Source organism: Saimiri boliviensis, chromosome 6 (assembly GCF_048565385.1).
Source record: "Saimiri boliviensis isolate mSaiBol1 chromosome 6, mSaiBol1.pri, whole genome shotgun sequence".
In the NCBI taxonomy this organism is placed as follows: domain Eukaryota; kingdom Metazoa; phylum Chordata; class Mammalia; order Primates; family Cebidae; genus Saimiri; species Saimiri boliviensis.
The window spans coordinates 116466646-116493082 of record NC_133454.1 but is presented as its reverse complement, the minus strand read 5'-3'; the positions used below and the strand labels follow the sequence as shown (position 1 = coordinate 116493082).

Below are 26437 nucleotides of genomic sequence, written 5' to 3'. Positions count from 1 at the left end.
AATAATATACTGGATTTTGTATTTTGATTCACTCTGATCATCTTTGGCTTTTTAGATGCATTTATTGCCATGAATAAATGTAAAATTAGTCATACAGTTACCTATTACATTTACATTTTATAATATTAATATTTCTATACATTCTTTCCTAAAATGCATTTTTCTTTTGTATATGTTGTCTTAACCTATTATTTTAGATAGCTTTTCTACCCATCTTGCTCATCCCCTATTTTAAAAAACAACTGTGCAAAATCCTAGCCATGCTACATTAGTTACTTCAAGTAACAGATACATTTTAAATTCCTTTTTAATGGACTTTTAATATATAGCTATGAGAGTCAGAATCCCTATGATATCAAAAATCAATTTTATTAAATTTATTTTATTTTCACTGACTTGTTTCTTCAGAATTTGTTGAAATATTTTTGAAATAAATCAAGTTTATAAAATAATGTCTTTATAACTTTTGATGCAAAAAGTTGTCTTATAGTTGGTGAAATAGAACATAAACTCAAGGAATACAAATGGTTAACAGAAACATTACAAAGGCACCACTCATTAAAGAGACAGAACCAAAACTAAATATCTTTATTTTGAAGCCTGATACGGTGAACATATTTTACATTGAGTGTCTTTGCTCAGCACATTAAAAAAGGAAGAAGAGGCCGGGCGTGGTGGCTCAAGCCTGTAATCCCAGCACTTTGGGAGGCTGAGGCGGGTGGATCACGAGGTCAAGAGATCGAGACCATCCTGGTCAACATGGTGAAACCCCGTCTCTACTAAAAATACAAAAAATCAGCTGGGCATGGTGGCGCGTGCCTGTAATCCCAGCTACTCAGGAGGCTGAGGCGGGAGAATTGCCTGAACCCAGGAGGCGGAGGTTGCAGTGAGCCGAGATCGCGCCATTGCACTCCAGCCTGGGTAATGAGCAAAACTCCATCTCAAAAAAAAAAAAAGGAAGAGGATATCTGGACTATTTCACACAGTACATTACTGCCAGAGACTTAGTTTCAAAGACTACAATTAATCATCTGATGTGGGAAAGATCAAGAGTGCTGGGAGAGTGAGGTAGAAGGAATGAGTGGCGAAAAGGCAACGCTTATCCTGGAAAGACCTGTGTGACAGGATCTAGAGGGAAGGTGCACACAGAGCAACTAGGAGAGAGAATGATGGGAGATATGAATATGCCAGGGGAAACTAAGAGAAGCATATTGAGAAGAGTATATAGGAACAGTTAGACAATTTGAGGCAAATAAAACATATTACTATGTGTTATGAAAAAAGTAGGCTATGGTTTTGTTCCTAGAAAAACTAGCAATAAAACATTAATAATGTAAAAAGAGAAATTTGACCTATAATTTTATTAATACTAGGTAAATAAGAATATGCAATTATCTACAGAAAATATGTGTTCAATACAATGTAAAAATACTTCCATTAGAATCAGGAAAATTGTAATATAATAGAAAAGTTATGACATTTTATTCCATTATAAAAATGATCATTTAATTTAGAATGTATCAATGTGTAGTGCTAAAGTGAATTTCTTTTCCCCTCTGAAGTTTCAAGTCTGCTGAAATGAACTGACAGTGGATAAACAGGAGAAAATGTATGCAAATGTATTAGTCTGCATAAGCACAGGCGTCACTCAAAACATGAGATTCGAAGAAGTGTCAGATGCTTGAGTCATAAATACACTTTTCATGGGTGAGAAATGAATGAGCCAAAAGCATAGACAGTGTGTTTGTAAATGATTCTAGTAGGAAACTGAATGTAACCAGCCATTTAACAGTAGGGACAGAACTACATTGTGAACAAAGGCCATCTATTATGCAGATAAAAATCTCTTATCATCTCGTGGAGCTGCAAAGTATGTGTAGGTATGGTGGCAACTTTTGGTCTCTTCTCTTCTTCAGTGGTTAATCTTTCCTAGTTAATGAGATGCCTAGAGAAGGAGTTTAAGACAACTGCATTTCTTTTCAGAAGATATGTCCTTCTTCTGAAAAGACAGATGAGAAAATTACAGAACCTGTCCCTCTCTGTGCTTGGTGGGAGGGAAAGGGAGAAAATGGGCAACTCTTTGGCTCTGAGGCAGCTTCCAAGGTTTTGTAAACTCTTATTTCAAAGTAATCAGTATGCCGAAGCACCATTCTTTGCAATATCATTTTTGGAGACCCAAGGATGTACGCACTCAGTTCCATTCACATGAACTATCCTTAGAGACTCCCAAGACTGAAGACTGACATTCTCTTTACAGAAGGATGGTTTGTGATAAATGGAGAACTGAGAATTCCTAATCATTTTGTTCTATTATTTAAATGTATATGTATAACACATAACTTTGTGTATACTTAGTTTCATATTCTAGCCATTCAGAAAGTCATTTTGGGAGCAATACAAATCACTATGCCATATTTAATATATAAATAAGAAATGTTTGGGAAGGATTTCTAGAAGTAGAATTTCTAACTATACTAACATTATTTGAATGAGATTATATACAAAACTGTCCAAACCACAAAGAAATATACAAATTTGAGTAAGACAGACCTCTTGGCCTTAATGAATTCATCACTGTGCTTCCACAAACAAAGAAAAACCAAAGAAAATATTTACTTAAATATTTCACATTGATACATTTGCTAGTTGTTATGAAGTGCACAAATATAAATAGGCAAACTGGTCTAGTAAAGACTTTACAATCTTGCTGGAGAGAAATACTATAAGCACATACATTTAATTTTAAAGGAGCCTCATCAAATTAATCTTCAATTCCCTTCAACATACATTTTAAATATCATAGCCCAAATCTGATCATTATTCATTGATTCATAGACATTTAAGTCAGTACTGATAAAACTTTTTCAATGGTTATCTTCTAACAACACCTGGGAGCATTTATAAAATCAAGTTTAAGTCTCTTTTCAAGAAAAGCACACCTCTCCTACCCCGCACACACAAACAACACACACACATTTTCTTCCTTTAATACTGAAGAATTAATAACAATTTTCCATTTGATTTGAAGATGCAAGAATCTCTGTATATGCCCAAAGTATTCTAGGAATTATGCTACCACTAGTGAGACATTATACAGTTAATGAGAAATTAAACTCTTTTTTAATAGAAAATATACACCATAAACAGAGCATTTTTCTATGTAATCTAAAATTGTGTTCATAGATATGGAATCAAGAACTTAACCGTGAGGTTCAAAGGACTCCATATTATCAAGAGATTTGTCTATACTGCTTGATGTTTGTTGTTCCATTAGTGATTGCACTGAAATTATTTCAATCTCTTATTTTTTCCTGTGACTAATATTTGCCTTTTTATTTTTGTGTTTGGTTTATTTAGTCCTGTACTCTTTGCTTTAAGATGCTCACCTGTCGTTTAATACTTTTAGTAAAATCTAACTGTTCTTATGCCTTGATCTTCCATTTTTTTACTCTTAAGTTGCTAGTAGCTGAGAAAACACAATGCCAAATTATATTGTCAGTTTAATTTTTTTTGTTTCTTAAATTAATTTTTAGTTTTTATGGGGTTATAGTAAATGTGTATATTTATGTGGTACATGTGATGTTCTGATACAGACATGCAATGTGAAATAAGGACATCATGGGGAATGGTTTATTCTTCTTCTTAAGCATTTATTCATTGAGTTATTATGTTGATGCAAAAGTAATTGTGTTTTTTTTTTAATGACAAAAACACAATCACCTTTGTACCATTCTAATATAAACAATCCAGTTACATGATATAAGCCAGGCACAGAATGACAAAAACTGCATGTTCTCAATTTAATAATTTTGAATATGTTTCAGTGTGATGGCATGGTCACATATGGTGTTTAGATACCTCTTACTTCCTTGTGCACATCTATGTCTGAATAATTTATATGCTGAATTGACCTCCAAATACAGTGAGTCAGTGTTCCATATAAACAAATAAAATAATGACTCAATTCACAAACTTCAACACTCTAAGTCCTCATTTAGTTTGTGTTATGCTTTTTGAGGTTACTCTACTATTTCCCTAGTCATTGGTGTAATTGAATTCCTAAAACCATCCAGGTTTGTTTTAATTGTCATGAACATAAATTTTTCATGGAAAAAGTTTTCTTTGTATGACTCTAAGAAGAGCATTTTTCACACGTTTGTTTCTTAGATTATAGATGGGCAGATTCAGCATGGAAATGACAATTGTATAGAACACAAATGCCACTGTGCATGGATCAGTGATGATGTGTTATCAGGATGCAACTAGGTGAAAAATCAGAGACCCATAGAAGATAGTTACATCCATGAGGTAGGATGCACAGGTGGAGAAGGCCTTCTGCCTGTCTGCTGCCAACCTCAGGATGGCTGAGGTGATGGCAATATAAGTGACCATGATGACGAGGAAAGAGCTAAGAAGAGTGAATCCAGCTAAGACAAAGATAACCATTTCTAAGATCACCATTTGTCTAAGACAATGATTGCCATTTGGCACTCTACAGGCCAGTGCCAAAAGAGGTGTGTGTCACAGGAAAAATGATTGATGCAGGAATCACAGAATGCCAAACTGTTTATCACACAGGCGGATATCAGAGAATATGTGACCTGCCTGTCACATACCACATGACTCCCTGCCAGCCGCATGCTTTCTCAGACATAACTACTGAAACCAAGGATTGCAGATTGCTACATAGCAATCATAGGCCATTGATTCCAGAAAAAAACACTCACTACAGACCAACCCAACAAAAAAGTACATTTGAACAAAGCAGCCAAAAGGAGATGGATCTCTGATTGGATACAGTAGGGGAGTAAAATAAGTCAATGAATTTATTAAAATATGTCAATAAACTGCTTAGGAAAAGTACATAGAACATGAAGCTGAGAATCAATTCTGATTAATATGATCAGTTCCAGGTTTTCCAAAATAGTAAGTAGATAAAAGAAGAGAAACATCAAGAGAAAACTGCCTTGTAATGCTTGGTGATTTGCAAATCCAGAGGATGAAGACAGTCACCTGAGTGGAATTGTTCCCAGCCTTTTATATCAACGCAGGCCTTTGACTTACCTGCTGAATAATAATAATGAAAGTGAGAGACAGATTAAAATCTAAAGGCCTATAATCAGAGTTGACTCAGACTCCAACAATAAGAGAGTTACAAATGGGAAGTAAAATTTAGTGATTTCAAGTTAGTTAGGGATTTATGCGTAATTTTTTTTTTTTTTACAAACAGACATTAATTTAAAAAACCTCACGTTAACAATGTTGTGGAGTAAAAAACATGTGTGTGGAAGGATGCCTAGGAGGAAACATTCCTCCTGAGCTGTGCCATGCTCTGCCCCAGTCTATCAACAGGTCTTGCAATTTAATGAAAATAAATGTATCTAATGAATACAGTAATTTATCTGATGAAACTAATTTTATCTAATGAAAATACCAACTTATCCAATGAAATTAATTTTATCTAATGAAGACACCAATTTATCTAAGGAAATTAATTGGCAAATTATACAATGAAATCAATTGTATGAAACTCAGCAGTTTACCTAATGAAATTAATTATATGATACTCTTAGAAAAAATATAAAGCTTATTTAGGAAAGATAATTCAATGCAATTAACTAGGCCCAACCTGGCCATAGTCATTGCTGAGTGCCCGATCTGCCAGCAGCAGAGAAAAACGTGAAGTCACTAATAGGGAACTAATATTGAGTGGGAGTAAACTATTACTCAGTGGGAGCATCCAGGTACCTGGCAGGAGTTTGGTTATATTGAACTGCTTATATCATCTAAGAGTAGTATTTTGTTCTTACTGCAATGTATATTTACTCTGGATACAGATTATCCTTCTCTTCAAGCAATTCTGCCTAAACTACCTTCCAAGTTATAGAATGCCTTATGCACCATCAGGATATATCACACGGCATTACACATAATCAAGAAACTCACTTGACAGATGAAGTGCAACAATGTGTCCATGATCGTGGAATTCACTAGTCTTACCATGCTGCCCATCACCTCAAAGAAACTGGCTTTGAAAATTTAATTACAATCCAAATAAATGGCAATGACTTGAATAGCTGGGGAAAAGCTCCCAAGAAAGCTATATATACTTTGAATTAGTCTGCAGTATATTGTGCTGTGTTTGCCAAAGTCTGGATTTAGGAGTTTAGGAATGAAGAGATGGAAATGGGAGTGATACCACTCACTGTTAACCCTAGTGACTGACTCTCAAAATTTCTTCTTCCTGTTTCATTGACTTTAAGCTTTGCTAGCCCATAGGTGTTAGTCACAGAAGAATAAATGCTTCCACCTAGAGATACAGCAATAATTCTATTGAATTGGAAGTTAAGACTTTTACCCAGCCATTTTCAGCTCCTAATGCTACTGAATCATTAGACAAAGCCAGAAGTTATCTTAACTGATGTTGACTTTCCAGAGGAAATAGGGCTATTCCTTCACAATTCAAGGAAGAATAAGTCTGGAATACGGGACGTCTCTTAGGGCATTTCCTATGCATGGAAAACCGTAATAGCCCAAACTAGCCAGAACGACTAATGGCCAAAACTCTTCAGGAAACAAGGTTTGGGTCACTTCACAAGGAACAAAACCATGGTCAGCTAAGGTGGTTGCCAAAGACAAAGGGAATACATTATGGATAGAAGACAGTTATAAATACCAGCTATAATCATGTGGCCAGTTACAGAAATGAGGCCTGTAATTGTAATGAGAATTCCATCTTAATTTTATTAGAAATATGTGTATTTATTAAGTGAAGATCCTTTATTCCCTCTTTTATTTCCTTATTATATCAATAAGATATATGGACTTTACATCAATGTTTAAATATTGTTAGTTATACATTATAGAATTTTAGTCTGAGAAAATCAGGAGAAGAGCCAATATAACTCAAAGAGTATATTTCCGTTTTGGAATAAGGGATTAGTGAGTTTTAATTTAAATGTAGAATAGCTGTGTCATGTAAAGCACAACTATGACCTTGTTATTGTCTATGTTTAGCGACTAAATGTGGTTTAACTACATGCTTATGTTTGCCAAGTCGACAAGGGGTGGAGAAATGATAGTTAAGGTGTTGACTTAACTAGGCTGTATGATGCCCTGATAGCTGGTAAACATTATTTCTGGATGTGGTATCCCTGTGAGGATGTTCCTGGAAGAGACTAGAATTGGTAGGCAGAGTAATGATCATCCTCATCAATATAAGCGGGGATCAGCGCAATCAACTGAGGCCTTGAATAGAAAAAAAAAAAAAAAAAAAAACAGAGCAAGAGTGAGTTCACTCCCTGCTTAAGCTAGGACCTCCTTCGTTTCCTGCCATGAGACATTAACATCCAAGATTTTACAGCCTTTGAATTCAGACTGACCTACACCCTTGGCTCCCCAATATTTCAAGTTTTAACTAAATCTATATCACACGCTTTCTTGGAACTTGCAGACAGAAAACCACAGGAATCCTGTCTACTTCACTGCATAAAGCAATTCCTCATAATAAATCTCTATCATCTATCTATCTATCTGTCATCTAAATAGCTCCTCTTGTCTGTTTTTCTGGAGAACTCTGATACACTAGTGAATACAAATTGTCTTCTACAAATAATGAGCATCCTGGAAATCTTTTGTTATGCTCTCACATGCTTAAGGGATTATCAACAAATTGCCTTCCATCTCCTCAGGGAGAGTCTCAAAAGATTAAAAAATGGATAAATTGTTCTCACTGACCCATGTTAGAGACACATGAAAGAGTCAAGACAGAGGCTTAATTACAGGTAAAAACAAGTAAGAAGGTTTCCTGTGGTACCATATTTTGCAGATATCCACAATGCTTCAGTGACATTGGCAAACTGCCACTTTAATTTGATGACGTAACCATAGTAAAGTGTGACAATCTCTGATTCAGTTCTCTAGGATTCCTTTTACTCAATAATGCCTGAGCTGAAATAACAGTGCTCCATTTTTTTCATATAGTTTTGTAAGTATTTTACATGGGTTAACAGGCTGACTGCTCATAAGCATCTTTGAAGCACCATCATACTGTTTCTAAATTATTCATTTTACATAAATTGTTTTTCTCTAATTGAGGCAAAAACTTGGAGAAAGTAAAGGACAACTATGAGGAGATAAATATATTTTTAATCAAAGAATGAAGAAGCTCCAACTATTTAGTCACTCATGTTCATGTCCTTTCAAATACTTGTTATTCAGATGCTGTAGGCTCTTTGATCCCTTAACAATAATTTAACACTTGATGATTATTTAAATAAATGTGTAAATATTATTCTTTTCTCACTTCTTGATGAGACAAAAAGGGGGTTTCTACCTTACATTCAAATGTGAAAAGTATTATTAAAATTATTATGAGGCTTTTTGGGCAACTCCAAAGCTGGTGAGAGGAAGCTCATTTATATTTTCTTGACTAATAAGAAAATAGGTGCTTATCAATGATGATATTATTTCTTTTTTGCCTTTCTAAATTGCTCAGCTGTACAAACCTAGCAAACAAAATACAAGATTTATGTTGCTTATCATCATATTTACTAAAGATATTTGTCTAACATTTCTATCTACTGGCACACATTACCAAATATCTAATATAAGAAAGATGTATTCATTGAGTCAGGGTAAGATAGGAGGAGGCCATAATTTTATTAAAAAAATAAATGATTTAAGTTCAAAGTTCAAATAAAATGTAATTATCTTTATATTTAATGTGACAAAATACATATCTTTATTTTTCATAGCTCACTCTGAGATTGATGTTACTATAATCTTCATGTAAACACTATTTTCTTTATTTTTTTTTCAAGAAACATTGAGGCTCACAGTTTTTTTAACCAATAATAATTATCTGATATTATCATACCCTCTATCTCCTACTGTAGTATATTTTAAATCTGTGAGTTATTGGTGATATTTAGATACATATTTATTTGATTATACATATGCTCCTTTACATTATGTGCTATACCAAATTTCCAAGTTTCTGTGGTCTGCAAGTCCAGAAGGATTTTAAAACACACCAGAAATTCATGTATATCTCTTGTTTAATGTATCGATTGTCTCTATGTTATTGTGTTACCAAGTTACTTTAACATTTATTTTCTCTAATAAAATATCTTCTTTAATTATAAGAAACCAATATGAAGAAAAACATTTTCTCCCAGTTTGTTCAAATTTCATCAAACTTCCCTAAGATTTTGTACGATAAATTAACATTCACATTCATGTGAGTATTTCTCAATTATAAAGGTAATAAAACTATGGGGAGATTAATGTTTTAATAAAGTTTATGTCAAAATAATTTATTTAAAATGTTATTAGAATAGTGGTGAAAATTAGATAAGTAATCCGAAACAACAGCATACTGATAGCCCATGTTTAGTCCCGAAATGAGGGAGAGGAGAACTGGCTTAAGTTGCAAGTATTACATCCTACTTGACCTGTAACTCACATCATTATGGGCATCGTATAGGCATCATTATGGTCCTAGCAAAGAAGTTAGTCAGAATAATTTACACGTACATATGTAAAGAAAAGCTCTTTCAAGTAAGGCACTCTCACAATTAAAACAAATTACAACAAGAAAATCTCACAATGAAATTGATATTTTAGAATGACTTCTAGGGAACATAGACACATTGAATCATTTAATCTTCAATCATCTTTCCCAACAATTCTGCAAGGACACATTGGTTTTGGATATAAGAACAAATAGTTTTAGATAACTTAACACGATTTGCCTAAAATAAAGTTTCGCATATAACATAAATTGAGATATAGTGTAGAATATATCTATATCCATATATTTCATGATTATTTTTGCTATGTAAATACAAATATTGCCACTGTCATCTGTATCCTGCTCTTATTCATATGCCTGATATCTGTCAACTATGTTAAAACCTCAGCTGTATCACTGAAAGGGATAAGGGTTTTCAAGGGATGATATTTTGAAGCAGGTGGTTATATGCATTTTTGGAATTTGTGACAGAAATTTTTTATATAACTAAAACTGTATTATGTCATGATAGTAACTGTAATCTATAAATATAACCAAATTCTAACAATGTAGTACAATAATTGTTCATATAACAAATATCCACAATATTAACAATGCTTTTAACTTTAAAAATTTTCTTTATATATCTATATAGATATGAATATCTAAATCTCTTTATCTCTCTCATATGAATCTATCTGTTCTTTATCTATCTGTATATCCATTATCTATCTATCTATCCATCTCTATCATCTATCTATTCATGTATCTCATCAGAGTTTCTCAACCTCAAAACTATTGATATTTGGGGCTGGTTATTGGGATGGGCTCAATATTGATTATAGTAGAACGTTTATCAGCATACTGGCTTGTAACAGTAAGTTGTAACAGTAGCCCACCTCCAAATTGTGATAAAAAAAAATTGTCTCGCCGGGCGCGGTGGCTCAAGCCTGTAATCCCAGCACTTTGGGAGGCCGAGGCGGATGGATCACGAGGTCAAGAGATCGAGACCATCCTGGTCAACATGGTGAAACCCCGTCTCTACTAAAAATACAAAAAATTAGCTGGGCATGGTGGCGCGTGCCTGTAATCCCAGCTACTCAGGAGGCTGAGGCAGGAGAATCGCCTGAACCCAGGAGGCGGAGGTTGCGGTGAGCCGAGATCGCGCCATTGCACTCCAGCCTGGGCAGCAAGAGCGAAACTCCGTCTAAAAAAAAAAAAAAAAAAAAAAAATAGTCTCTACACATTGGAAAATGTTGTTGGTTGAGTAAAATCAAAACCAACTGAAGACTGCTGACCTCTCTTATCTCTATCTTGAATTATATTTAAACATGTTTTTATTTGTGAGAGATACGTTTGTTTTTAAATGTTGAAAATTGTGACGTTTAGATATATCTTACTTACGTTAGCTTTACATATTAAAAAATTTCTTAGGTGATAATAGAGAAAAGCTGCTGACTATGTTGATGTCTCTATCCGGAATAGGTTTTCTAATGAACCTGGATGGAAAATCACAATCTAACAGTGGTGAATGAATTCGTTCTCATGGGAATCACAGATATTCCTGAGCTGCAGGCACCATTATTTGCATTGTTCCTCATGATCTATGTGATCTCAGTGATGGGAAATTCGGGCATGATCATCCTCACCAAGTTGGACTCCAGGCTGCAAACCCCTATGTACTTTTTTCTTGGACACCTGGCTTTCGTGGATCTTGGTTATTCAACAACTGTGGGACCCAAAATGTTAGTAAATTTTGTTGTGGATGAGAATACAATATCCTATTATTTTTGTGCAACACAGCTGGCTTTCTTTATTGTGTTCATTAGTAGTGAACTTTTTATTCTCTCAGTGATGTCCTATGACCGCTATGTGGCCATCTGTAACCCTCTGCTATATATGGTAATCATGTCGGAAAGGGTATGTCAGGTGCTGGTGGCAATCTGCTATCTCTACTGCACATTCGTTTCTCTCCTAGTCACCATAAAGCTTTTTACTCTATCCTTCTGTGGCTACAATGTCATTAGTCATTTCTACTGTGACGGTCTCCCCTTACTACCTTTACTTTGCTCAAATACTCATGAAATTGAATTGATAATTCTGATCTTCGCAGCTTTTGATTTGATTTCATCTCTTCTGATAGTTCTTGTGTCTTACCTGCTCATCCTTGCAGCCATTCTCAGGATGAATTCTGCTGAGGGCAGACACAAGGCTTTTTCCACCTGTGGAGCCCACCTGACGGTGGTCCTAGTGTTCTATGGGACTTTGCTTTTCATGTACGTGCAGCCCAAGTCTAGTCAATCCTCTGACACCGATAAAGTGGCCTCCATATTTTACACCCTGGTTATCCCCATGTTGAATCCCTTGATCTACAGTTTAAGGAACAAAGATGTAAAATATGCCCTACAAAGGATGGGGAATAACTTATGTAATATTATTATTTAAACTTTGTACAATATGATGCCTATAAATAAGGTTATTGGTATCAATTTTTGCTCTGTCTACTTCTAGAAAACATAGTAAGCATAACTGATTCAACATATATTTACATATGTCTTAAACATGGTAGACTTTTCTAATTGCTATATGTAGATTAATAAACAAAACAGTAGAAATATTTGCCGTCCTTGATATTAGGTGAATATATTCACAGTAAGCCCATCTTATATAACAGTAGAACATGCAAGATGGATACAGACAAAGAAGAAAGGGAGACAAGGAAAGCTATTATGCTTGGTTTGAGTAGGGAACAATGGTAATTACAGGAGGGAGAGGCAAGGATACTAGTGTTATTAGCTATTGCGATACGTTTGCAGTGTGTGTGTTTCTATATGTTTCTGTTTTGTTTGTTTGCATATATTAGCACTTTCCTTCTGTTTTAGTATTCATATTTTTACTTGTATATTTTGACATTGCATTTAATACTGGTTTTTTACATGACATGCATGTGATGATTTTAAGTCTTATGAATGTGCTTGAATAATAACTATTCCAAATATTAGGATCCCACTCATTCTTTATCAGTGCCTTTATTTACACATGTAAGTCTGTTAGTTGAACATCCTTTGTAGCTCAATAATCTGTAAATTCTGATTAGCACCTCATTTTGCTTCAGTCAGTCCATTCTGTTTACATAACTATATATATTAATTATGATTAAGTTTAGAAGACATTGATAGAAACTATCAGGTTTATACCTTTCCTCTAGTTGCTCGTTTAATAAATGCCATTTTCATGAATTTTCCCTTATTTATCTAAAAAAGTAACAACCTGTGGTTAAAATTTGTTTTCAGATCTTTGAATAAGAGGACTATTCCATGATGAATTAACTTTGCAGTCTGTTTCTCACTGAGTTGACAATTCATAATTTTTATCTATATGCACTATATCGAATGCAGTGTATTTTCATTGATTTCACTGTTTAATCGCATCAGTTGATTGTTCTACTTGTACAAAGCAAATAAAAAGTAATACAACACACTGTACTATACTGTAGGTATCTGCTGACTGTTACAGATGTCCTTTGATGGTTATAGACCTTCATCGTGCAAGTGAGGTCTGACCTGCATGTAATGATATCATTACCTTGCCTTTGGAACATGGTTGCTTTCTTTAACTTTCTTATGTATTTTGATTTCCTTTATTCTTTTTAATACATCTAAGATATTATTGAAAGTATCAAGAGTCTACAATATTTCCTTAGTTCACCAAGTAAACTCCCATGTGCAGCCAAAGAAACTTGAATGAATATATTTCATCAGAATACTTTAAATGTTGCATAGTACATTGTCATGTAAGGATAAATATTACTACTGTTGTTGATGTGCTAAAAATGAATCTTTAGGATGGTCATAGAAACGACCAGGCAATAATATCTCACACTTACTGAGTACTATATTTTAGGTCAAATCAATAGTACAATTCATTCTGTGGATACCAGTCAGCCTTTTCCCTCAGGCACCCTGTCATTTCCCAATGGGCTCACAAAAAAGTGTACATGGTGGCAGGGACATAGGTTATGTGTGGCCTCACAACAACATAGACTTCTGCTCATGAGGGCCAACTTGGCCATAGCCACTGCTGAGTGTCCAATCTGCCAGCAGCAGAGAGCAATACATATCCACTAATGTGGCACCATTACCCAATGGTAGCAGCAAGCTACCTCGCAGGTGTTTGGTTACATTGGACTCTTCCCATCATTTAAGAGCAGCATTTTGTTCTTACTGCAAGATATACTTATTCTGTATACAGATTGTCATTATCTGCAAGCAATTCTTTCATAACTACTTTCCAAGTTATAGAATGCCTTATGTGCTATCATGATATTCCACACAGCATTACATACAATTAAGAAATTCGCTTCACAGATAAAGAAGTGTAGCAATGCGTTTATGATCATGGAATTCACTAGTGTTACCATGCTTCCCATCATCCCAAAGAAACTGGCTTTGAAAATTTAATTACAATCCAAATAGATGGCAATAACTTGAAGAGCTGGGAAAAGTTCCCAACAAAGATATATATACTTTGAATTAGTCTCCAGTATATTGTCGTGTTTTTGCCATAGTCTGAATTTAGGAGTCTAGGAATGAAGAGATGGAAATGGGAGTGACACCACTCACTGTTAACCCTAGTGACCCACTCTCAAAATTTCTGCTTCCACCTCCATTGACTTTAAGCTTTACTGGCCTACAGGTCTTAGTCACAGAGGAATGAATGCTTCCAACTAGAGACATAGTGATAATTCTATACGATTGGAAGTTTAGACTTTTACCCAGCCATTTTGAGCTCCTCATGCTACTGAATCAATAGACAAAGCAGGAAGTTATCATAATTGATCCTGAATTTCCAGGAAAAATTGGGCGATTACTTCACAATACAATGAAGAATAAGTCCAGAATACGAGATATCCCTTAGGGAATTTCTTATTAATGGAAAATTGTAATAGCCCAAACTAACCAGAACTGCTAATTGCCTAAACTCTTCAGGAATAAAGATTTGGGTTGCTTCACAAGGAAGAAACCTATGAGCAGCTAAGATGCTTGCTAAAGACAAAGGGAATACAGTATGGATAGAAGACAGTTATAAATAGCAGCTATAATCATGTGGCCAGTTACAGAAATGAGGTCTAATTGTAATGAGAATTCCAACCTTATTTTATTATAAATATGTGTACATATTTATTAAGTAAAGATACTTTATTCCCTCTTTTATTCCCTTATTATGTAAATAAAATATGTGAACTTTATATCAATATTTAAATGTTGTTAATTTTACATTACAAACTTTTACTCTAAGAACAGCAGGAGAAGAGTCAATATCACTTAAAGAATATATTTCCTCTTTGGAATAAGGGATTAATGAGTTATTATTTATATGCAGGATAGTTGTGTCATGTAAAGCATAACTATGACCTTATTATTGTCTATGTTTAGAGACTAAGTGTGGTTTAAGTACATGCGTATGTTTGCCAAATTGACAAAGGATGGAGTACTGATGGTTAAGGTGTTGACTTAACAAGGCTATATGATGTCCTGATAGCTGGTAAACATTATTTCTGGGTGTCCCTGTGAGGATGCTCCTGGAAGAGGGAGAATTGGTAGGCAGAGTAAATGATCATCCTCACCAATATAGGTGGGTATCACTGCAATCACTTGAGACCTTTAATAGAACAAAAAGAGAAAGGGTGAGTTCACTCCCTGCTTAAGCTAGGACATCCTTCGTTTCCTGCCATCAGACATTGACATCCCAGATTCTAGAGCCTTGGAAATCAGACTGTGATCTACACCCTTGGCTCCCCTAGCTCCCAGTATTTCAAATTTTAACTGAAACTACACAACCAGCTTTCCTGGAGTTTAAAGACAGCAAATTACAGAAATCCTCAGCCTATATAATTGCATAAAACCATTTCTCATAATAAATCTCTATCTAGCCATGTATCTATCTATCAATTATCTAAACAGCTTCTCTTCGTTCTGTTTCTCTGAAGAACTCTGATATACTAGTGAATACAAATTGTCTTCTACAGCGAATGGACAGCCTCAAAACATTTTGCTATGCTCTTACGTGCTTTAGAGATTATCAACAAATTGCCTTCCATCTCCCCAGGGAGAGTCTCAAAAGATTAAGAAATGGATAAATTGTTCTCACTGTGCCATGTCAGAGACACATGGAGGAGTCAAGAGAGAGGCTTCATTACAGGTAAAAAAAAAAAAAAAAAAAAAAAAAAAAAGTAAGAATGTTTCTTGTGGTGCCATATATTACAGATATATACAATGCTTCAGTGACATTGGCAAGCTGCCACTTTAACTTGATGACATAACCATAGTAAAGTGTGACAATCTCTGATTCATTTCTCTAGGACGGGCGTCCCCAAACTACGGCCCGCAGGCCACATGCGGCCCCCTGAGGCCATCTATCCGGCCCCTCGCTGCACTTCAGGAAGGGGCACCTCTTTCATTGGTGGTCAGTGACAGGAGCACAGTATGTGGCGGCCCTCCAACGGTCTGAGGGACAGTGAACTGGCCCCCTGTGTAAAAAGTTTGGGGACGCCTGTCCTAGGATTCCTTTTACTCAATAATGCCTGAGCTGAAATAACAGTGCTCCATTTTTTCATATAGTTTTGTAAGTATTTTACATGGTGTAACAGGCTGACTGCTCATGAGCATCTTTGAAGCACCAATTTACATGGTTTAACAGGCTGAATGCTCATAAGCATCTTTGAAGCACCATCACGATATTGTTTGTAAAGTATTTATTTTACATAAAATATTTTTCTCTAATTGAGGCCAAAACTTGGAGAAAACAAAGCGCAACTACAGGAGATGAATATATTTTTAATGAAGGAATGAAGAAACTGCAACTATTCAGTCACTCATGTTCATCTTCTTCCAAATACTTGTTATTCAGATGCTCTAGGCTCTTAGATTCCTTAACAATGATTTAACACTCAATGATTATTTAAATACATGTGTAGATATGATTCATCACTTCTTGATGAGACAAAAAGGAGGTTTCTACCTTACATTAGAATATGAAAAGAATTATTAAACTTACGAGGCTTTTTGAGTAAATGTTTGCACAGAAAAAAAACATTTAAAACTGTAAGAAAATAAAATTAGGAGACTGTTAAGTACCCAGTTTTATGGCACAACACAATTTTCAGAATGTACTTCAATTTCCACTAAGAGGTGACAAAAGCAGATATTATTTTCTTAAAGATTGTAGCTTTAAAAAATATATTTGATATTCAACAAAGATACCAAAATAGAAAAAAAGCAATCTGGTTCTTTCTAGAGAACTCCAAAGATGAAAAGAAGCTCATTTATATTTCCTTACCTAACAAGAAAATAGGGGCTTAAAAATGATGATATTATTTTTCTACCTTTCTAGATTGCCAAACTGTACAAAACAAGCAAACAAAATACAAGATTTATGCTGCTTATCATTGTATTTACTAAAGATATTTATGTAACATTTCTATCTACTGGCAAACATTAGCATGAATGTAATATAAGAAAGGTGTGTTCATTGAGTCAGGGTAGGATAGAAGGAGGTCACAATTTTATTTTAAAAAATCAATTTAAGTTCATATTATATGTAATCTTCTTTATATTTAATGTGACAAAATTGCATGTGTCTATTTTTCATTGCTAACTCTGAGATTGCTGTCATGATTTTCATTGTAAACACTATTTTCTTTCTTCCTTTTTTTTTCAGGGAACATTAGGGCTTGCAATTTTTTTAACCAATAATAAATATCTTACATTATCATGCCTTCCATCTCATGCTCTAGTATGCTTTAAATCTGTGAGTTATTGGGGATATTTAGATATATATTTATTTGATTATATATATGTTTATTTGCATTATGTATTATACTCTAGTTTCTAGTTTCTGTAACCAGCATGTCCAGAAGGATTTCAAATCACAACTAGAAATCCATGTATAGCTCATGTTTTGTGTATTTATTTTGTCTCTATGTTATTGTGTAATAAAATGACTTTTAATCATTTCTTTTCACTAATCTATAGTATCCCTTTATCCAAAAAGAGCTTTTACTAATTTTTATTATACAAAACCAATTTGAGGGCCATATTATCTCCCAATTTGTTCAGATGTCCTCAAAATCCCCTAATATTTTGTATGATAAAATAAAATTGAAGTTTACATTCAAGAGAGTATTTCTCAGTAATAAGGAGAATAAAACTATGGGAAGATTAATGTTTTAATAAAGTTTATGTCAAAATAATTTATTTAAAATATTATTAAAATTGTGAAAAAATAGAAAAGTAATCCACAAAAATAGCATACCAATTGCCCAAGTTCAGTGTTGAATTGGGGGACTGGAGAAGAACTGGCCAAAATTGCAAGTATTACATTCTACTTGACCTGTAACCCACCTAGGCATCGTTATGATCCTAGTGAAGAAGTTAATTCACAGTCATAATTTATATGTAAATATGTAAACAAACCTCTTTCAAGTAAGGCACTCTCACAATCAAAACAAATAACAATAAGAATAAAACTCACAATGTGCTTGATATTTTAGAAGTACTCCTAGGCAGCACAGACACATCGAATCACTTAACCTTCACTCATCCTTTCTAACAATTCTGCAGTGACATGTTGGTTCTGGATGTAAGAACAAATAGTTTAAATAACTTACGCTATTTGCCTAAAGTAAATTTTCAAACATGATGTAAATTAAGATACAGTGTAGGATATATCTATATCCATATATTTCCTGATATTTTTAAATACAAATCATTGCCACTGTTATCTGTTATGCTGCTTTTATTCATATGCCTAAGATTTCTCAAATATATTAGTCTCAGCTGTACCATCCAAAGAGTTTTCACTGGATGACGTTTTAAAGTCTGTTGTTTTATGCACTTTTGAAATTTTTGACAGAAATTTTTTATGTAACTAAAATTATGTGTCATAATAGTAATTGTAATCTATAAATATGAGCAATCTCTAAAAACATAGTACAAGAATTGTTCAGATATCAAATATCCACTGTATTAATGTTTTTAACTTTAAAAATTTTCTTTATATATCTATTCAGACATGAATATCTATCTGTATCCCTTTCTCTCTCTCTCATATGAATCCATATGATCATCCATAATCTATCTATCTATCTATCTATCTATCTATCTATCTATCTATCATCTATTCATGTATGTGATCAGAGTTTCTCAACCTTAGCACTATTGATATTTGGGGCTGATTATTTGAATGGGCTCAGTATTAATTATAGTAGAATGTTTAGCAGGTTACTGGCTTCTAACAATTAGATGCAACAGTAACCCACTTCCAAATTGTTAAAGAGAAAATGTCTCTAAACGTTGCAAAATGTCATTGGATGAGTAAAATCAAAACCAAATGAAAACTGCAGATCTGTCTTATCTCTAGCTTGAATTATATTTAAGTGTGTTTTTATTTGTGAGAGATATGTTTGTTTTCAAATGTTGCAAATTATGAAATTTATATATATATCTTATGTTACTTTTGCATACTAAAACATTTCTCAGGAGATAATAAAGAAAATATACTGAGTATGTTGATGTCTCTATCCAGAATAGATTTTCTAATGAACCTGGATGGAAAACCACAATCTAACAGTGGTGAATGAATTCATTCTCATGGGAATCACGGATATTCCTGAGCTGCAGGCTTCATTATTTGCATTGTTCCTCATGACCTATGTGATCTCAGTGATGGGCAATTTGGGGATAATCATCCTCACCAAGTTGGACTCCAGGCTGCAAAATCCTATGTACTTTTTTCTCAGGCACCTGGCACTCACTGATCTTGGTTATTCAACAGCTGTGGGACCCAAAATGTTAGTAAATTTTATTGTGGATAAGAATACAATATCTTATTATTTTTGTGCAACACAGCTGGCTTTCTTTCTTGTGTTCATTGGTAATGAACTTTTTATTCTCTCAGCAATGTCATTTGACCGCTATGTGGCCATCTGTAACCCTCTGCTATATATGGTAATCATGTCAGAAAGGATATGTCAGGTGCTGGTGGCAATCCCTTATCTCTACTGCACATTCATTTCTCTCCTAGTCACCTTAAAGATTTTTACTTTATCCTTCTGTGGCTACAATGTCATTAGTCATTTCTTCTGCGACTGTCTCCCTTTGTTACGTTTACTATGCTCCAGTACTCATGAGGTTGAATTGATAATTTCAATCTTTGCAGCTTTTGATTTGATTTCATCTCTTCTGATAGTTCTTGTGTCTTACCTGCTCATCCTTGCAGCCATTCTCAGGATGAATTCTGCTGAGGGCAGACACAAGGCTTTTTCCACCTGTGGAGCCCACCTGACGGTGGTCCTAGTGTTCTATGGGACTTTGCTTTTCATGTACGTGCAGCCCAAGTCTAGTCAATCCTCTGACACTGATAAAGTGGCCTCCATATTTTACACCCTGGTTATCCCCATGTTGAATCCCTTAATCTACAGTTTAAGAAACAAAGATGTAAAATATGCTCTACAAAGAACATGGAAAAACTTATGTAATATTTTTCTTTAAATTTTGCACAATATGATTCCTATAAATTAGGTTATCAGCATCAATTTTTTCTCTTTATAACTCCAGAAGACATAACAAGCATAACTGATTCAATAGGTATTTACATATGTCTAAAACATGATAGACTCTTCTAATTGCTATACACAGATTAGTGGAAAAAAAAAAACAGTAGAAATCTTTGCCTTCCTTGATGGACCAATTAATTATATTCACACTAAGCCCATTTTATATAACAGTAGAATGTGCAAGATGGATACAGACAAAGAAAAATGGAAGACAAGGAAAGCTAGTATGCTGGGTGGGAGTAGGAAACAGTAGTCATTACAGAGGGGAATGGCAAGGATTCTAGTGTGTTTATTAAGTATTGTAATAAATTTGCAGTGTGTGTGTTTCTGTATGTTTCTTTTAATGTATTTTTGTATATAATCATTTTCCATCTGTTTTAGCCTTTATACTTATTGCTTGTGTATTTTGACATTGCATTTAATACCGGTCATTTATATGATATGTGATAATTTCATGTCTTATAAATGTGCTTGAATAATAACTATTCCAAACATTAGGATCCCCCTTTTCCTTATCAATGCCTTTATTTCCACATATGTCTGTTAATTGAACATATTTTGTAGCTCAATAATCTGATTAGCACCTGATATTGTTTCAGTCAGCCAATTCTGTGTACATGAGTGGATACATCAATTATAATAAAGTTTAGAAGACAACCATAGAAACTCTCGGGTTTATACATTTCCTCTAGTTGTCCTTGCCTTTTTTCATGGATTTCCCCCTTTTTATCTAAAAAAAGCAATAATCTGTGGTCAAAATTTATGTTCCAGTTGTTTTTACATCTTTGGGTAAGAGAACCATTCTATGATGGATTAACTTTATAGTCTCTTTCTCATTGAGTTGACAATTCATAATTTTTATCAATATGCAGTATATCAAATGCACTATATTTTCGTTGACTTCACTGTTTAATTCCATCAGTTGATTGTTCCATCTTCACAAAGCAAATAAAAGTAATAAAACACGCTATACCATACTATATTTATCTGCTGGCTGTTATAGATGCCCTTGGACAGCTACAGACCTTCAACATGCAAGTGAGGTGTGATCTGTATGTAATGATGTCATTATCTTGCCTTTTGAACATGGTTACTTTCATTAACTTTCTTATGTATTTTGATTTCCTTTACTCTTTTTAGTACTCCTAAGATTTTACTGAAAGCGTCAGTGTCTACAATATTTCCTTAGTTCACCATCATAAAATAAAATCCCATGTGCAGCCAAAGAAACTTGAATCAATGCATAGTACATTGTCATGTGGTTATTAATACTACCATATTGTTGTTGTACTGAAAATGAATTTTCAGGATGGTCATAGAAATTACCAGGTAATAATATCTCACACTTACTGAGTACTATATTTTAGGGATTTTTATGTCTCAATTAATTTAGCCATCATAACAGCTCTGTGAGTTAGGTTCTACACCTCATATTCTCACTCATAGGCAGGTGTTGAACAAATGAGAACACATGGACACAGGGAGGGGAGCATCACACACTAAGGTCTGTTGGGGGGAACTAGGGGAGGAACAGCAGGAGGTGGGGCGTTGGGGAGAGATAACATGGGGAGAAATGACAGATATAGATGATGGGGAGGAAGGCAGCAAACCACATTGCCATGTATGTGCCTATGCAACAATCTTGGATGTTCTTCACATGTACCCGAAAACCTAAAATGCAATTATATATATATATATAATTCCATATTTCAGATGACAAAGTAGAGCCTAGATATAGCAAGTAAGTTGTCAGAGATTAACAAGGTAATAAGTATTAGAATCAGGTCTTGTATTTTTGTTTGTTTGCTTGCTTTAAGAGATAGAATCTCCCTTTGCTGGTCAGGCTGGAGTGCAGTAGAATAGCTATAACTCACTGCAACCTCAAATTCCTGCACTCAAGCAGTCCTCTCATCTCAGCCTCCTAAATAGCTGGGACAACAGCCACGAGCCACCAATGCCCAGCCTATTTTTTTATTTGTCATAGAGATGGTGTTTCACTATGCTGACCAGGCTGGTGCCAAACTCCTGAGCTCAAATTAATCCTCCCACCTCAGCCTCCCAAAGTGCTGAGACTACAGGCTGAGCCACCATGCCTTTCTCTGTATTCTCTCTCTCTCTCTCTCTTTATTTTTTTTTAAGACAGTCTCCTGCTCTGTATGGACCCAGGCTGGAGTACAGTGGTGTGATCTTGGCTCACTGCAACCTTCACCTCCCAGGCTTAAGCAATTTTTGTGCCTCAACCTCCCAAGTAGCTGGGACTACATGCGTGTGCCACCAAGCCCAGCTAATTTTGTATTTTTAGAAAAGGCAGGGTTTCACCATGTTGGTCAGCCTGGGCTTGAACTCCCTAGTCTCAAGTGATTCAAGTGCCTCAGATTCCAAATTGCTGGGATTAAGGGTGTAGGCCACTGCGTCCAGCCCTATTTTGTGTCTTAATGTCGTTTGTATGCTTCACTAATGTAACCCTGAGTTGCAAGAGAGAAAAACTTCACTTTGACAGGTTTGGTATTAGAAGAGAAGAGCAGAGGGGTCAATTATAGAAGGAGTACATGTTGGGGACCCAGTGTAACACATGGTGATTGCAGTTTATGATGCCAAATTTTGTACTTGAAATTTGATGGAAGAGCAGATTCCAAGTGTCTTCACCACACACACACACACACACACACACACACACACACACACACGGTGAACCATGGGTGGTAACAGATGTACTAATTAATGTTATTTTAGTACTCATTAAAGAATGTATACATATATAAAATTATCACACTGTGCACCTCAAAAATGTACATTTTTGTCAATGAAATATTTTCAAATAAGAAAATAAATAAAAGTAGTGGACTATGTGACACATATGAAATTAATTTATAAAACACATAATCAAAAAGAAAATTGATTCAGAAATGTAAACTTATCAGTCCATTTTGACATTTTGAAAGAGTATCTATGCTCAAGTAGAAAGCCATCAAAAAGTAAAGTTTGAGTAGAGTTATAATAAATTACAGAGGAAGAGGATAGCAGAAATTAGCATTAAGTATTCAGTAATATGCTGAAGAAAAAGAAATAGGCAGATTATCTGTATTTGTATGCTAATAAGTTCAACTGTCTTTGAGAAAGAAAGATTGAGGTTGGTTTTTTAATAGGGAAAAGTATCTCCTGAGAAAAGATGAGGAAGATGACAATTTGGTAAATCCTTGGACTCCCTGGACACAGCAAATAAAGAAATTGAAGTTGCGATATGGTTTGGTTCTGTGTCCCCACTCAAATCTCATCCTTAATTGTAATTCCTACATGTCAAGGGAGTAACCTGGTGGGAGGTGATTGGGTCATGGGGGTGGTTCCCCCATCCTGTTCTTATGATAGTGAGTGAGTTCTCAGGAGATATAATGGTTTAAGTAAAAGTGGGGCACTTCACCTGCCCCCCAGTGTCTCTCCTGCTGCCTTGTAAAAAAGGTGATTGCTTCTCCTTTGCTTTCTGCCATGATTGTTTGCTGAGGCTTCCCCAGTAACATGAAACTGTGAGTCAATTAACTTCTTTACTTTATAAATTACTCAGTTTCAGGTAGTTATTTAAAGTAGTTGAAAACAGACTAATACAGAAGATTGGTAGTGAGATAAGTGGAGCATTGCTATAAAGATACTTGAAAATGTGGAAGCAACTTTGGAACTGAGTAATGGAACAGTTTGGAAGCTTTGGAAGAAGACAAGAAGATGTGGGAAAATCTGGAACTTCCTGGAGACTTTTTGAATGATTTTGACCAAAATGGTGATGGAGATATAGATAATGAGGTCCAGTCTTAGGCAGTCTCAGATGGAGATGAGAAAATTTTGGGGAACTGGAGCAAACATCACATTTGCTATGCTTTAGCAAAGAGGCAGGTGGCATTTTACCCCTGCCCTGGAGATCTGTGGAACTTTGAACTTAAGAGAGATACTTTAGTCTATCTGATGGAAGGCATTTCTAAACAGCAATGTATTCAAGATGTGACCAGACATTTTCTAAAATTGTATGCATACATGTGTGAAGAAAGAAACAATCTCAAATTGAAAATTACATTTAAAAGTGTAGCAGAGCACAAAAGTTTGGAAAATTTTCAGCCTGACCTTGCTGTAGAAAAGAAAAATCCATTTTCTGAGGAGAAATTTAAACCTGCTATAAAAATTTGCATAAGTCATGAGGAACCAAATGTTAATAGCCAAGACAATGGGGAAAGTATCTCCAGGATATTTTACAGATCTTCATGGCAGACCCTCTCATCACAGGCCCAGAGGCCTAGGAGGAAAAAAATCATTTCCTGGGCCAGGTCCAGAGCCCCACCACTACTCTGTGCATCCTTGGGACTTGGCATCCTGCATCCCAGCCACTACAGCTTCAGCCATGGCTAAAAGGTGCTGGGGTACAGAACAGGCCATTGCTTCTGAGGGTGCAAATCCCAGGCCTTGGTGGCTTCCACCTGGTGTTGGGCCTATAGGTTTGCAGAGGTCAGAACTTGACAGAGCTTGGCAGCCTTCACCTAGATTTCAGAGGATGTACAGGACCGCCTGGATATCCAGGCAGAATTCTGCTGCAGAGGCAGAGCCCTATTGGAAATCCTCTACTAGGGCAATGAAGAGGGGAAATGTGAAAATGTGAAGTCAGAGCCCCAACACAGAGTCCCCACTGGGGCACTGCCTAGTAGAGCTGTGAGAAGAGGACTACCATTCTCTAGACCAGAATGGTAGATCCACTGACAATTTGCACCATTAACCTGGAAAAGCTTCAGGCACTCAAAGTCAGTCCATGAAAGTAGCTGCAGTGACTGTACCATTTGGAGCCACAGGGGTGGAACTGTCCAAGGCCTTGGGAGCCCACCACATGCATCAGCATTCCCAGGCTATGAGATATTGAGTCAAAGTATATTATTTTGAAGCTTTAAGATATAATGACTTCCCCACTGGATTTCATACATGTATGGAGCCTGTAGCCCCTTTGTGTTGGCCAATTTTTCCTATCTGAAATGGGAACATTTACCCAATTCCTATACCCCCATTGTATCTTGGATGCAACTAATTTGTTTTTTATTTTCCAGGCTCATAGACAGAAGGGATTTTGTCTTGGATGAGATCCTGGACTGTTGACTTTTCAGTTAATGCTGGAATGAGTTAATACTTTGGGAGACTGTTGGGAAGACATGATTGGTTTTAAAATCTATGAAGGAAGTGAGCTTTAGAAGGAGTTGGGGCAGAATGATCTCTTTTGGCTCTGTTTCCCTACCCTAATCTCATCTTGAATTGCAATCTCCAGGTGTTAAGAATTGCGATCTCCCACAACCTGGTGGGAGGTGATTGGATCATGGGGAAGGTTTCCCCCATGCTTCTCTCTTGATAGTGAGTGAGTTCTCAGGAGAACTGATGTCTTACAACATGCACTCCCCACCCCCTGCTGCCTTGTAAAGAAGTGCTTTCCTCTCTTTTGCTTTCTACCGTGATTGTAAGTTTCCTGAGGCCTCCCCAGTCATGCAGAACTACGAGTCAATTAAACCTTTCCTTTATAAATTATCCAGTCTCAGGTAAGGTTATTTAGAGCAGTGTGAAAACAAAATAACATAAATAGTAATTAAAAACCTCCCAACAAGGAAAGCTGTGGATCAGATGTCTTTATGGCTGAATTCCACCAAACAGTTAAAAGTAAATCATTACCCATCATTCTAAAACTCTTTCAAAAAATACAAGTACAGTAGTCCACTTTATCCATAGAGGATACCTTCCTAGACCCCCAGTGAATGCCTGAAACCACAGATAGTACTGAACCTGATTGCCATCAATCAGCTCCCCACCCAAATTTCATCTTGAATTGTAGCTCTCATAATTTCCATGTGTTGTGGGAGGGACCTGGGGGAAAATAACTGAATAATGAGGGTGGTTTCCCCCACACTGTTTTCATGGTAGTTAATAAATCTCATGAGATCTGATGGTTTTATAAGGGAAAGCACTTTTGCTTGGTTCTTATTCTCTCTCTTGTTTTCTGTCATGTAAGATGTACCTTTTGCCTTCCACCACGATTGTGGGGCCTCCCAGCCATGTTGGACTGTGAGTCTATTAAACCTCTTTTTCTTTATAAATTACCCAATACTAGCAGCATCATTATCAGCAATGTGTAAACAAACTAATACAGTAAATTGGTACCAGTGGAGTGAGGCACTGTAATAAAGATACCCAAAACTCTGGAAGCAACTTTGAAACTTGGTAACAGGCAGAGGCTGGAACAGTTTGGAGGGCTTAGAAGAAGATGGAAAAAGTTAGGAAGGTTTGGAACTTCCTAAAAA

At 35.5% G+C, this 26437-nt stretch overlaps 2 protein-coding genes and 1 pseudogene across 2 annotated transcripts; 2 read left to right on the top strand and 1 right to left on the bottom strand.

Annotated features, from left to right (window-relative positions):
- Nucleotides 1-4104: 4104 nt before the first annotated feature.
- LOC141584957 (olfactory receptor 8I2-like) lies at nucleotides 4105-5976 on the bottom strand (annotated as a pseudogene).
- Nucleotides 5977-11017: 5041 nt separating this feature from the next.
- Nucleotides 11018-11959, top strand: LOC101044313 (olfactory receptor 8K3). The gene has a single exon (XM_039471494.2). It carries the CDS (start codon nucleotides 11018-11020, stop codon nucleotides 11957-11959), a length of 942 nt encoding a protein of 313 aa, XP_039327428.2.
- A 7163-nt stretch (nucleotides 11960-19122) lies between these two features.
- On the top strand, nucleotides 19123-20064 carry LOC101038991 (olfactory receptor 8K3). Its single transcript, XM_003920092.1, has one exon. It carries the CDS (start codon nucleotides 19123-19125, stop codon nucleotides 20062-20064), a length of 942 nt encoding a protein of 313 aa, XP_003920141.1.
- The last annotated feature ends 6373 nt before the right edge of the window (nucleotides 20065-26437 follow it).